The sequence below is a fragment of the Zea mays genome, chromosome 7, assembly GCF_902167145.1.
Source record: "Zea mays cultivar B73 chromosome 7, Zm-B73-REFERENCE-NAM-5.0, whole genome shotgun sequence".
NCBI lineage: Eukaryota > Viridiplantae > Streptophyta > Magnoliopsida > Poales > Poaceae > Zea > Zea mays.
This window is the reverse complement of record NC_050102.1, coordinates 6,396,979-6,410,060: the sequence shown is the minus strand read 5'-3', so window position 1 is coordinate 6,410,060 and position 13,082 is coordinate 6,396,979. Positions and strand designations below refer to the sequence as shown.

The 13,082-nt window shown below is 47.1% G+C and overlaps 1 protein-coding gene across 1 annotated transcript; it reads right to left on the bottom strand.

Annotated features, from left to right (window-relative positions):
- Positions 1–10,693: 10,693 nt before the first annotated feature.
- On the bottom strand, positions 10,694–12,797 carry LOC100384228 (Core-2/I-branching beta-16-N-acetylglucosaminyltransferase family protein). The gene is made up of 2 exons (NM_001328194.1): positions 11,587–12,797; positions 10,694–11,202 (listed from the first exon to the last, which is right to left on the bottom strand). The coding sequence occupies exon 1, from the start codon at positions 12,660–12,662 to the stop codon at positions 11,607–11,609; it is 1,056 nt and encodes a 351-aa protein (NP_001315123.1). The 5' UTR covers positions 12,663–12,797; the 3' UTR covers positions 10,694–11,202; positions 11,587–11,606.
- Between the last annotated feature and the right edge of the window lie 285 nt (positions 12,798–13,082).

Genomic DNA, 13,082 nt, shown 5'->3' with positions numbered 1-13,082 from the left:
GCCACAAGGTCGGTACAGCACGGAATTATATGACGTGTTTAGGCAGAGGACGACGACGACGAGAGAGAGAGGGGGAGAGAAAAAAAATCATGGCGTGCTTAGCTGGTCAATGGCGTTGGTTATTTGTTTAGGCGTGCTTGATTGGCGCGGCTTTGTTGAGACCGTATCCTGTGCGCAAGGAGGGCTGCTGCTCCCATGAGCAAAATCAATCCAGACCACACCCTCCACATCCAATGGTGCTGCGTCAGGGGGGTTTTTGTAAAATGTACAGAGCAAGAGTGGAGAGGCTTCTTTGCAAAATAGACACAACACCGTTGGATGTGGAGGGTGCGGTCTGGATTGATTTTGCTCATGGGAGCAGTAGGGCTCCTTGCGTACAAGATACGGTCAGGAAGGCATCCAGGTGTGCTCATGCTGTGCTAAGCTTGCTTCATCACAATCACTAGTCATACGCTATCTTCGATATACTAATGGAGATAGGCACTTAACCCGTATGTGGTTGCGGGGCTAAAATCTTACTATGGCTCTGTCAAACGCCACAGCTTTTTAGTCTGTTTCTATAAAAATCGTTTTTTATAAAATCCGTCTAAAATCAAAATGAACACAGAATCGGTCGAGTCGTCGCGATAGTAAAAATCCATCGCTTTCTAGACCCTGAACCCTTTGAATCACTTTATCTTCCTCTACATGTAATCCTCACGATACATAGATTCTTCTCACAGCCAGATTCTCTCTACAGCTAGTCAGGTTCTCATAAAATCTGGTCAGAAAAAAGCTAAACCAAATAGACTATATAAAACATGAGCATTACTTTCTATTTTATTCGAAGTTTTTTGGTCCCTCACGATACACAGATTCTTCTCACAATCAGATTCTCTCCACAGGCACCCAGATTCTCAAAAAAGCTGCCAAGCAGACTATATAAAACATGAGCATTACTCTCTATTTTATTCATAGCTTTTTGGTCCCTCCGAAAGTAGATGTAGAATCCGTGTGGCTGGAGTAGTGCTGTGAATATGGGCCGGGCTTTTCAGGCCAGCACGAGCATGACCCAAAAATAGGAGCCTAAAGCACGTCCCGTCACGAAATAATATGGGCCGGGCTAGCACGGCCCGAAGGCGAGTTTGGGTCGGGCCTCAATTTTCGGCCCGTCGGGCCCCCCGACACGGTCCAATTAAGCCCAATCTGTTTAATTTCTTTAATTTAGTAAGATGATGACTTTATATTGTTGTTATATTTGGAGTTTTATGTGATCAAATGATGCTAGAATTATTTAATATCTTTAATTTAGTAAGCTATGAACTTTATATGGTTGTAATATTTTGATTTTATATGGTCAAATATACGGGCCGGGCTTGGACCGGCACGACCCAAAGAAGGCACGACGTGGTTTAGGACCAGGCTAGGCCACTGTTTTTACACTTCGGGCTGGCACGACACGACCCAAAAATCTTTTAGGCTTTGCTGGCTCGAACTCGTTTGACACGAAGCACTATGGGCTTGGGCCGGGCTGACCCGGTCCGGTCCGATTCTAAGCACTAGGCGGGAGACGCTTCACTTCTTCCTTCGTCGAGCCAAAGCAAGTGCTTGAATTCTAGTTGGATTGCATGAAACGTGTGTGAAACGACGAGCTTCGTTAGTCGAGGGCCTTCGGCAAAGCCTCCTCCCAAACATCATCATTTTGTATCGTATCTTTCGTTCACACCTGGCTACAATACACAGGTGTGTAGATCATGATGTTAATGATGGTATTGAATATAATCCCATAGCACTTCTTCGGTACAGAGTCAGGTCTCGAGTCAAATTTAATGTCTTCTCTATCTAGCTTGTTTGACATTTTGGTGGTCTTCTGTAACTAGGGCTGGACGAAATGATCGTGGCTCGCTGGCTCGCTCGGTTCATGGTCAGCTCGGCTCGGCTCGGATCGACTCGTTTGAATTTTTTCACGAGCTGAGCTGATATCCTAGCTCGGTTTGTTAACGAGCCAGCTCGGTTCGTTAACGAGCCAGCTCGCGAGCTAAATGAGCTACCATATTCCAGCAAAACGCGAAAGGGCATCTAGCTGAGTTGGTTAGGTGGTCTAAGTAGCACTCCTCAGGTCCTGGGTTCGACTCCCCGTGGGAGCGAATTTCAGGCTGTGGTTAAAAAAATCCCCTCGTCTGTCCCACGCCAAAGCACAGGTCTAAGGCTCAACCCCGGTCGTGGTCGTTCTCACATGGGCTTCGAGGGCTGTCTTACCCCCCGTAGGTCAAGTTTTTCATATTCCAGCAAAACGAAACTATATGCATATCATTTATAAAATAATTGATGAACATGTTATATATATGTATGTTATATATATGTGAGGTGTCTATGGCCTATGAATTAATCTAATGATTAATGAACTATGTCTATGTGTTAATTTGGTTTATGCAAATATAATTATGGGTTAAACTGATGAACATGTATGTGAATTATGAATTAATGAGTGATGAATTGTGCTAATTTGGTGTTATATTGACGTGGTTTGTGAAACTATGAGTATAATTACTATTTTTTATTGTTAAATTAATTTGAAATTAACTAAAAATAGTTATTATGTACATTTTATTTTTTTCTCCTCTGGCTCGCGAGCTAAACGAGCCGGCTCGAACTCATAAACGAGCCGAGCCGAGCTGACTCTGTGGCTCGTTACCTTAACGAGCCGAGTCGAGCTAGCTCGTTAGCTTAACGAGCCAACTCGAACTCGGACGAGCCGAGCCGAGCTGGCTCGTTATCCACCCCTATCTGTAACATATGTGCAAGCTTCACATCGCTGATTTCATTGTCAGTTGAGATTTCAATATCTTCTTTTTATTTTAGCTCTGCCCTTTCTTGTCATGACTGGCTTTGAGGGCCATATGCTCTTTGTTGTTTGAAGAAGAGCCATATTGATGATGGATGTGCATGTATATCTCACAATTTCCCCCAAGATCATGTGTGCATGTATATCCGACGCGTCATCTGGTATTGCGCCAGACATGACATGTTCCTTTATTGCTGGACTTATGCATCTTGACATGTTGTCTAAGCGCAGTGTCCGATGCTCTGATCGAACACAGCCGATTCCCTTTTGTCTGGTTTGATTCATTTAACGACCTCTTGATGTCCTGTATATGGTGTATCACGCGACATGTCTGGTGCCCTTTGTCTCTGCAAGCTGTATCAGGTGTGCCATCCAGTGCACCACCGGATAAGCTTGATGTGGTTTTTTAAGTTTGTTTTTTGTTTGTTTGTTTGTCTTGCGGATTTTTTGGAGCGAGGTAAGTGCACGTATCAACATAAATAAGCCACTTTGACCGATGGTGTTCGATGGGCTGGATCTTTATATTTGATAGAAACTTCCATAAATGTTTACATATTGATCATCAAGCTGATGCCTTCAAGCATAGAATATGACATTTATTGTCTCACGATTGTGATCAATATAAGCATTCGCTCCCCCTGACGATGACATCCGTCAAAGTCGTTATCCCTCATAACTCAAGCATATTCTTCAAGATATATGTCTCATTGTTCATCTGGAATAACGAGAATGGATGAGGTTGGGGTGCTATCATTTTCTATCTTACACCACAATTTATACATAGTTGTGCAAAGCAAATAACATGTCCTTCAATAGGACTTAGGGGATAATATAGTTGCAATAGTACATATTCTAAATATGACACATCGCTCCAGGCGTTCATCCATCGCAACATCTATGATGGTGTAACAAAAGTCCATCAAAGATCGTAATCCATCAGAGATTTTTCATCGATCAGATACATCGTTATAGTCTGTCATTCTGGCACAATGGGGATATTTTGCCAGTAACACCTAAACCTTATGGTTTCTGCCATCAGGGCTTTAGAGGATACCGTAATTCCACATATGGTGGAATACACGAGTGTACATACACTCGATAAAACTCGTGACATGCACATGTGCTTATCAAGCAAACTTCAAGTCCTTTGGTTCCTCATTTCATTCATTCTCGGGTCTATATGGGTCTTTATCCCTTTATAGGGATTATCAAACTTTAGTGTTTAACACAGACTTTATTTCTTCTGGAAAGGTTCCATCAAGGAACTATAATCTCATCTAGGAGATATTCTCTCTACATAGAAGAGTGTTCATTCATCAGGAATGTATTATTCGGTAAGAGATTTATATGTTGCATATTTATAATTCAAAGATACGAGTCCTTCTAGGATCTCATGACGGATCTTCAGAATCCTATTAACTGCATATTTTAATTCATGACATTTGCCAGATATATTACATAGCGGAACAGTGTTTATTCAACACATATGTGGGATAGGTCTCTCACAAGACCACTTGAACCATCGCATTCACCACACATTATTTCAGCAGTGCCCATAAATGTCCGAACTTCAAGCTCGCGACTTTCATTTTGCGATTATTGGTTCAGCCTCGATTGCATTTATCAATGACCCGATAAGAGAGCTTAAAGCACTCATGCCTAGGACTTTGTTTTGGATTCATTTGCAATCTAGAGGGGCAAGATAGGTGTCGACATATTTGTCTCCCACATTTAATAATGATCTCCGTCATTTCCCAAAACGAAAGATTCATTGTTCTGTATTCCCAGCACAATGATATTGCGCGCATTGCTAGGAATTTCATCATCAAGATGAACCTCTTCGTGAGGCAGATCACCATCAAGGTGAATTAATCGGAGTTGAGTTATTACAGACCACGTGAATCTGCAATTAGAGCATATGCTTTGACTAAAGCTGATGGATCATATTCGCAGGCGTCCCCGAGAATAGATTAAATACCAATAAGTCAAATGTGGATATGATATTAATCCCGGGTATATCCACATCTACATCAGGTAGAAGCATTCAGACCAATATGGTTACTCCTCAACGATTTCTGGCAAACTCCATATACATAGGAGTACACACTAAACGACAAGTTTAGTTTGGCTTTTGTGCGTTTTATAGAATATTGAGGCATTACACTATATGGGCATTCCTCCCCCTAATGCCGAGATGTTCTAAAAGCATATAGATAAAATCTCCAACCACAATCATCCAGTTGTGGCCAATGTATGCTATTATGGTGATTTATTTGGGAAATCTTACGCACATTACAGATAGGGGTTTTATACAGTGAGCATTGGACTTAGATTAATGTAGTGGCATGAATACTATATATTTTTCCTTCAACATGAAGGGTTAGTTTCAACATCCAGTGAGACACGCAACAACAAGTTGCTTCGTGGTTACAATTCTGCAAACTTATTGTTTTTATTACCAAATACACAGTCAATCATTAAGATTTAGACTAAGATGCACAACACTATTTTTATCCATAAGGGTCCTTCAGGGGCTAATGCATATCATTCGTCGTTTGGAGCCATTAGTTGACTTCGGGTCAACAAGTAAAATGATCATCAAGGTTTAGCGCTCACAAGGACATTCACTGGTTGCATTGTGCTTTGAGGCACATAGGAAAATGTGTGTTTATATAGGTAGTAAAGTGCACGACATCAGGCCAATGCTGCCAAGCAAAGATTTTTATATGCAGAGATGTATAGTCCAGCTCATTTTATTATTGCCCATGGTTTACCCAATTACTCATACCGTTCTGAAATTGGGTATCAATTTATGCAACATTTTTAGGTATTATAATTTTGAGAGAGAATTTATAACAATAGTTAATAAATTGTGATGCTGCCAGCAGGGCAAACATTTCTCCTCATATTATATACCAGTTTGTTCTATAAAGCATTATTTCGATCTCTTCGTTGTTCGGCAAAAATAGAAGCTTTAGAATAGAACAGACAAGGCCAAGAATTCATTTTTTATCTGGGAAAAATCACCATATAACTAGCTTTTGATGAAGCAAATGATGATAACTGCTTGGCAAGGACGAAACAATACTGGTATCCGCCTAGGATCCATCTTCAACAACAGATATTACTACTCTCATACGAAGAAATCATCAGGAGTAGAGAGGATACAACAGGTCTCTACAAGATCTCCATATTTCTATCACAAATTATCATCACTAGTAGTTTATAGGTCAATAATTATGGATCTTCCGGCGCCAAGGACCAATGACATATTAATGCTCAATTTCACTTCAAGCTCTGTGGTGATGTGGGATTTCATAGTTATTTGTCTACTCTTCTCACTTCTGGTAGATCAGAGGTAGATAATGATAAGCATGCCAATGGGTGGAATTCAGTGTAGTTCGGCTACATAAACCCCGTGTATGTGTCCATTCAGGACCGACCTTTACCATTTAGCTTACAGCGTATACCAAACTTGTCAAAGGACTATCTCGAGTCAATTCAGTGACTATAAGTATTTACAATTCCGAGAGATGTATGCGACACAAGCATAGAGGTCCTAGATAGAACGAGTAAAGTGGTTCGATGGGAACACATTATGGTTTTCACACCAACATAGTGAAAAAATTTCTTAGAATAACCTCTCGGTATACTCGCAACTTCGTGTTGCTAGCGATTACATGTCCTTTTATCTCATAGTTTGCTTCATGCCATTCAGCGACAAAGAGAGCAATGTGCTAACATCTGGTTGAGCAATGTATGACTGAGATTTCTGGTCTTAAATTATTTGGTAAGATCTTTTGCTTACTAATAGAATCCCAATTTGTGATGTCTTATATGCCAAAAAGGCTTTCATGCATTATATATCTTCGGGTTACTTTGGGTAAAACTTTATGCATGAGGTGAGAGCAGAGAATTAATTTATCTATGTTTCATTGTATTTCAATTTAATTTCCCAGATTTCCAAGCACTATAGAGCTTGATACAACTATTATGGCCACTTGGCGATATATATCAATATATGATGCCACACAACACAATAAAAAAAGAATATAGAGCCAAATAAAATTGTTTAAGAAGGTTGCACATAATGTGACTTTAGGGGGTCGAACAACCCACGACAATCTACGCGAATACAAGCTCTAGCGTATGTGGCGTCAACGCGTGTGCAACCACCAGGGCTATGCAGCATAGCAAGCTATCGTAATAAGCGCAACATGCACAATTGTGGCTCGGTAATTGGGGTACACAATAAATCCACACAACGTGCGCAACAGGCGCAATTGTGGCTCGCGGCAGACAGACATTGCCTACAGGGCATGCAAAAAATACGCGACTCAACGATGGCGGACTGACTCAACGGGAGCGATCCGATTAATGGAGAGCGCGACATAGCAATCACATGACGCAGCCAAGTTCGAACGACACAAATATTGCATCGTGTTGCCAGGGCGCAGTCAATATCCAGCTAATGCCATAATTCAGCTGATTATCAACGCAACCTGATCAGCGTGTCTGAGTACCCATTATACAATTTAATCGCTCGACGTGAGTCCAAAAGCTCAACACATCATCAATATTTAGAGCAATTTGAGTCTGTGCAGTATAGTCTGCACACATATTTTAATAATTTTCTGCTAATTATTTACTATGAGAAATAATTATTAATGCAGAAAAAATGAACACAATAATTAATACACAAACATAACACATCATGTGTAAAAGGCATTTTTCCATATTTAACCATGTATTTTTTTAAAAAATTATTTGCGACAGGAAATAATTGCTTAGGGTAGATATTACTACATAGAAGCATGCATGCAACTTAAAACTGTATTAGTTCAACAGAAATTTATTCCTATAAAATAAAGGAAAAACTGTATAAAAGAAAAGTATTTTTCCTTTCATTCTTTGAGTACCAATCAGTCAAATACTTACGATAAGAGAGGAATCAGGCCAGTAGGCGTCGTAACTGCCTAGCACTATCCATCATGCACGATTGGCGGCATGCACGGTTGGGCCTTTCTTAATTATTCAACCAACCAAGGCAGCCAGCCATTTTCTTTATGTATTTCTTTCTTCGGCCACTCCTACAGTCCTACTGCCTATGCAGGTCCCACTGCGCGGTCTAAGCATGCAACTCCTTCAACGAAAAGAGAAGCCGGCCGCCATGTATGCCATTTTTCCCCATCATGCCGCCAAAAAAAGGACATGCAAAGAGCACCTGTACAACTGCAGTCAATCCACTTGCTGCATCATGCGCGATTTGACCGGATCTATGTGCATGGGAGTGTGATGATCCTTTTTCTTAGGAAGTGGTATGTGCTGGTCAACAGGAGGCAATAGGGCAGGAGAGAGGGCCCGCCGCCCAGGTTTCAACGTGCGACCAAGAGAGTCGTCGCCGATTTACTTTCGGTGAACAGTTCCCATGAAATGTACTTAATTTATCGACGAAAAATTATACCATTCGATTGCGTAGAGGAGTAATCGAAGACTGTCGCGTAGGACAGTTCGGCTAGGCCGGGGACCTACCGCCTTGACGGAGAGTTGATGCAGATCTGATCCCACAGCAACGTCGAGGTAGAGCGTGCTGATAACATGTTGAGAACTACGTTACCACGGATCACCAGATCCGCTCCCTTCCCTCCCGTCAGCAGTAGAGGCGCGAGAAGTTATAGAGGACCCACCCGTCTCCCTTCCCAGAAGCACGACAGAGGAAACACACGAGACACTGGATATAGGGTTGGGCCTCTGGCCTCTTTCTGATCTTTATCTTATGAGGGGTGTACAAGTTCCTTATATAGAGATATGAGACCCCTCAGGGACACAGCAGGTATTTGCCCATATAACCTTAATTAGGGTTACTTAACAATTTTGTCGATGTGGCTATTACTGCCGGAGGAGAGCGGCAGTAATTAAGCACGGTCATGTACTACGGTGTAAAAGCGTCAGGTCAGGCTCACGCTGGAGCGACAGAGAGGAAGTGGGAGTAGAGCCGCAAGATTTCCAGCAGCCGCGTGGTGTGCATCAGGTCGCCGTAGGCACGTAGCCCATGGCCCATTGGATTTGCTTGCTCTGCGATGCGGGCGATTGCTCGCGGGCGACGGCGACTTCTTCCCCTCCCTCGCTCGTCCGAGGCCGCCTCGGTGCAAGCTGGACGGATGGGCCGACGTTTGGGCTCATTATTCATATGGCCCATTGGATTTGCTTGCTCTTCATTCTCGCTCTCGTAGTCAGGTAGTGAGTATAGGTGTACATTTGGGCTAGGCCTGATGGGCCGGCCCGAAGCACGGAAAAAAGCACGACCCAGGCTCGGCCCGGCCCGAAATAATTTAATGTTGGGCCAGCACGGCCCGTTATATCGGGCCGGGTTTGGGCTGAGGTCACGGCCCATGGGCGGGTACGAGCACGACCCGTTTAAGGCAGACACGAAATGGCCTATATAAAGACACGAAAAGGCTCATATATTTATTAAAACCACACTTTATTCCACAATTTCATATACTTGATAAAGAAACACAAAGCTAGAGATAATGTTAGTTAGATGTTTTTTTGTAGCTTTGAATTAGAGTGTGTGATGTAATTTTACTTTTGTTATGAACATTAGACAATAAACTGAACTTACGAACTTTGTATATAGCTGATTATACTCTTTTTCTTTCTAACAAAATGATTTATAAACGAGGTAGTCATTGCATAGCTGTGGTAATTTTAATTCAAAATATTAAATTTGATTTTGTTCAAATTTATTTGTCTTATCTTTTTTTATGTTTTATTTTTTTGAATTTAGGGCTCTCATGTGAATTTTGGGCCAAAAACTGAATTTCGGGCCAAAAAATTGAATTTCGTGCCCTAATGTGAATTTTGGGCCAAAAATTGAATTTAGGACTTTTATAATTTCGAGCCGCCCCGAAATGAGCCCAACACGTCGTTTAAGTAATTACGGGCCGGGCCGTGGGCCGAGGGCTAGGCCCATGGGCCGACCCGGCACGGCCCGAAATTCAAACGGACCAGGCCGGCCCGAAATTCAAACAATACGAGCCTTTTCGGGCTTGGGCCGGGCCGGGCGGCCCGAATGTACACCTGTAGCAGTGAGTATACATGGTTAGCACGGCGTGCAATGCAACGAAGATGATTTGATGTCCTAAAGTTGGGTTTGAAGCCCGTGGGCCACGGTGTCGCCACATGGTGCTTGTGCTGTGGATGTGATGGAGCCGACGACATGATCATGTGAAACACCTCTGATAGCTGTACGGAGCTTAGTACCAGGCCACATCGAACAGCGTTACAATACACAGAAGAGAGTAAGAGACGCATGCGAGCTAGAGCCTAGACAGAGAAGAGGAGGGAGGAGATGGTCAACTGGTGTTTTCATTTGTCGAGACTCACTCGAGACAGTGTAGCGAGCCAGAAGCCCAGGACCATGGGCGCATGGCAGTGGCATCCAGCCGCACGCGCAGCGAGAGCGGCCGGAGGATCGTCGATCAGACAGACTCCTCCTGCGCTGTGCTGTCAGTGCTTTCTGCCCTCGGATCCGATCGCTCGGCGGCGGCGTGCATGCCGCACACGTGTGGGATCCTGCTAGCCGTGCACAGCGAACAGCACAGCACAGCACAGCTGCATGCGTGCCACCTGCGCAAAAAGTACATATCCAGGCTCCCGCTTACATGCAGATGTGCTTCAGTGTACATATCGAGGCTCCTGGTAGTATCTCTCGTGCACCTCTCTCTGTTGCCACGAGCGTATCTTTGCGCGCAAAAATACATGCAGATGTGCTTCAGTGTTTTTTTTTTTGGTGTGTGCCGACGACCGACGCGCGTCCAGTGCCCAGCACATCTGGTAAACGCAGGAGAGACCACCAACTTCACTGGATGGAAGCACATCTGAGTATGTACGTAGTACACTGCAAAGTACAAAAAACATCGAGACACGAAACCCACAGAGCAGGAGTGGCGGCTACCTAATAAGCTGTACAATACTAGGATTTATTACTTGCACTAGCAGTGGCCATACCCATTACTAGCTGCTGTACAACCTTCTTTGGCTGGCTACGGTAGGCAAAACACAAACACAAACACGCGCGATATTTTTTCTTCTTTTTTTCCCCGGATGCACGACGATCGAGGACGCGTACACGCACGCAACCACAACCTGCCGCTTCGCATTAGGTCGCCGCGTGCTGTCGTCGTCGTCGTCCTCCTCTTCTCTACACTCCTAATCTACTACACAGAAACACTGGAGCTGATGAACATGCATGACGCTGCAGGGGGGGTCCAAACGGGAGAAGAACGCCACTGATTCCGGTGCCGCGCCGTCCGTCGTCGGCGGCCTTGACTAGCCCCAGGCCCAGCCCTCTGCTGCCGAGTAGTAAGTAGTACCTGCGAGGATGGTCCGAACGGGAGTTGTTATTGTTAGTTGACGTTGCGAGCGCCTTTGATTGATTTGAGCACGGACCGGGACGAAACCAACCTAACCAGTCCAGTCCAGTCCAGACGAAACCTAATCCGCACGCAAAGATATGATCAAGCGAACTGGTGTGCCCAGTACCGATTATTGTTAGATGCTTTTTGTTAGTCGAGAACTCGAGATCTCTTACTAGTGGGGGTGGGGGTTGGGATATCGTTGTCAACTCAGAAAATCTACGACTACGACTTCATCACTCTGTTCTGTTCTGTTCGGTTGTTTCGGCAAAGAGCAGGGCTGAGCAGGCAACATATGGAAATGAACACAACTGAATTCTGCTCTTTCACACACACCCGTACCTGGATGGAGCCGCCCGCCATCAGTCCTTGAAGATGACGGTGTCGGCGATGGCGAGGAGCGGGCCGAGGCAGTCGGGCGCGAACTTGCGCGCGAACATGTGGGGGTGGTGGGTGTGGTTGGAGGCGCGGAGGTCGGCGATGAGCCTTGGCGAGACCTCCGGGGCTTCGTACGTGTGCGGGTGGCCCGCGACGCTGCCCGTCCAGTTGACGCGCGTCAGCGTGTACCGCGCCACGCCGCCGGGGTCCGCCATGTCCAGCAGCGTCGGGAAGTAGTGCTCCTCGGGGTAGCACGAGTCCTGCGCCATCTCGGGGACGCAGGGCGCGCGGAACTTGCGCCACAGCCGGCGCTCCCGGACCACCAGCACGGCGTGGCGCCGGGCCAGCGCGAAGAACTGCGACCCGATGCGGAACCGCTCGTACGGCACCTCCGGGAGCATGCCCTCCTCGCCGCCGCGCGCCGCGTAGCGCGACGCCATCTGCGGCTCGCCCTCCAGCACCTCGATGTAGCTGCTGCGTGCACGCGTGGGTGTCGGGAAGAGCGCGGCGTAGAGGCGCGGGAAGGAGTGGAGCGGCACGCAGTGCTGCGACAGCAGCGCGAAGTAGGCGTTGCCCGGGTCGTCCAGGAGCGCGGCCGCCAGCAGCCTGCGCGCGGCGGCGATGAGGCTGGCGTCGGCGCGCCGCGTGGGCCTGGCGGCCACGAAGCGGCCCCGGAAGGAGGGCGTGGGTGGAAGAAGCAGGCGCGCGGACGGGTCGGCGTGGACGTACACGCGCAGCCGCGCCTCGTTCCCCGCGAAGAAGCGCTCCCAGAGAGGGGCGAAGGTGAGGTCGGAGTTGGTCAGGAACAGGAAGGCCACCTTGGGAGGGCCGCCCGCCGCCGACGACTCCAGAGCCGCGCGGCGGAACAGGCGGAGGTCGTCGGCCTCCTCCTCCTCCTCGCCGCCACCACCACCGGGGGCCGCCGGCGCCTGCTCGCCCGTCGGCGGCTGCGGCGGGGACAGGCGCGGCGCGAGGACCAGCAGCGCCGTGAGCGACGCCAAGAGGAGCAGCGACAGCACCATCGGGGAGGACGCGGCCATGGAGTCCAGGCGAGGGGCGCGGGTCTCGGTCGGTGACGGTGACGCGCCCGGCGGTTCGTCAGAAGAGCCGCATCGTGGCGATCGATCGGAGGCGGCGGTTACGATCGGGGGAGGGAGGGAGGGAGGGAGAGGCGCAGAGGCGCACACGACGGGCAGGCCAGGCCACGAAGGCGATGAGGGGAGCGGGAGGCAAGGCAATGCCCCGGCCCCGGGTAGTAGAAGGCTGACGGTCGCGTCGGTCGGGCGTCTCGCTCCCCTCGCTTTCTCGCGTCGTCGTCACCCCTGGACAGTGGCGTCGGGCGGCTCGGCGCGATGGGAGACGGACGGAGCGGGCGCGAGGAGTCGCAGCAGGATGACATGTGGGGATGGGCGCTGCGGGGTCCGGCGCGCAGCGGGGTTTCGATTCGACGGCCGTGGGTA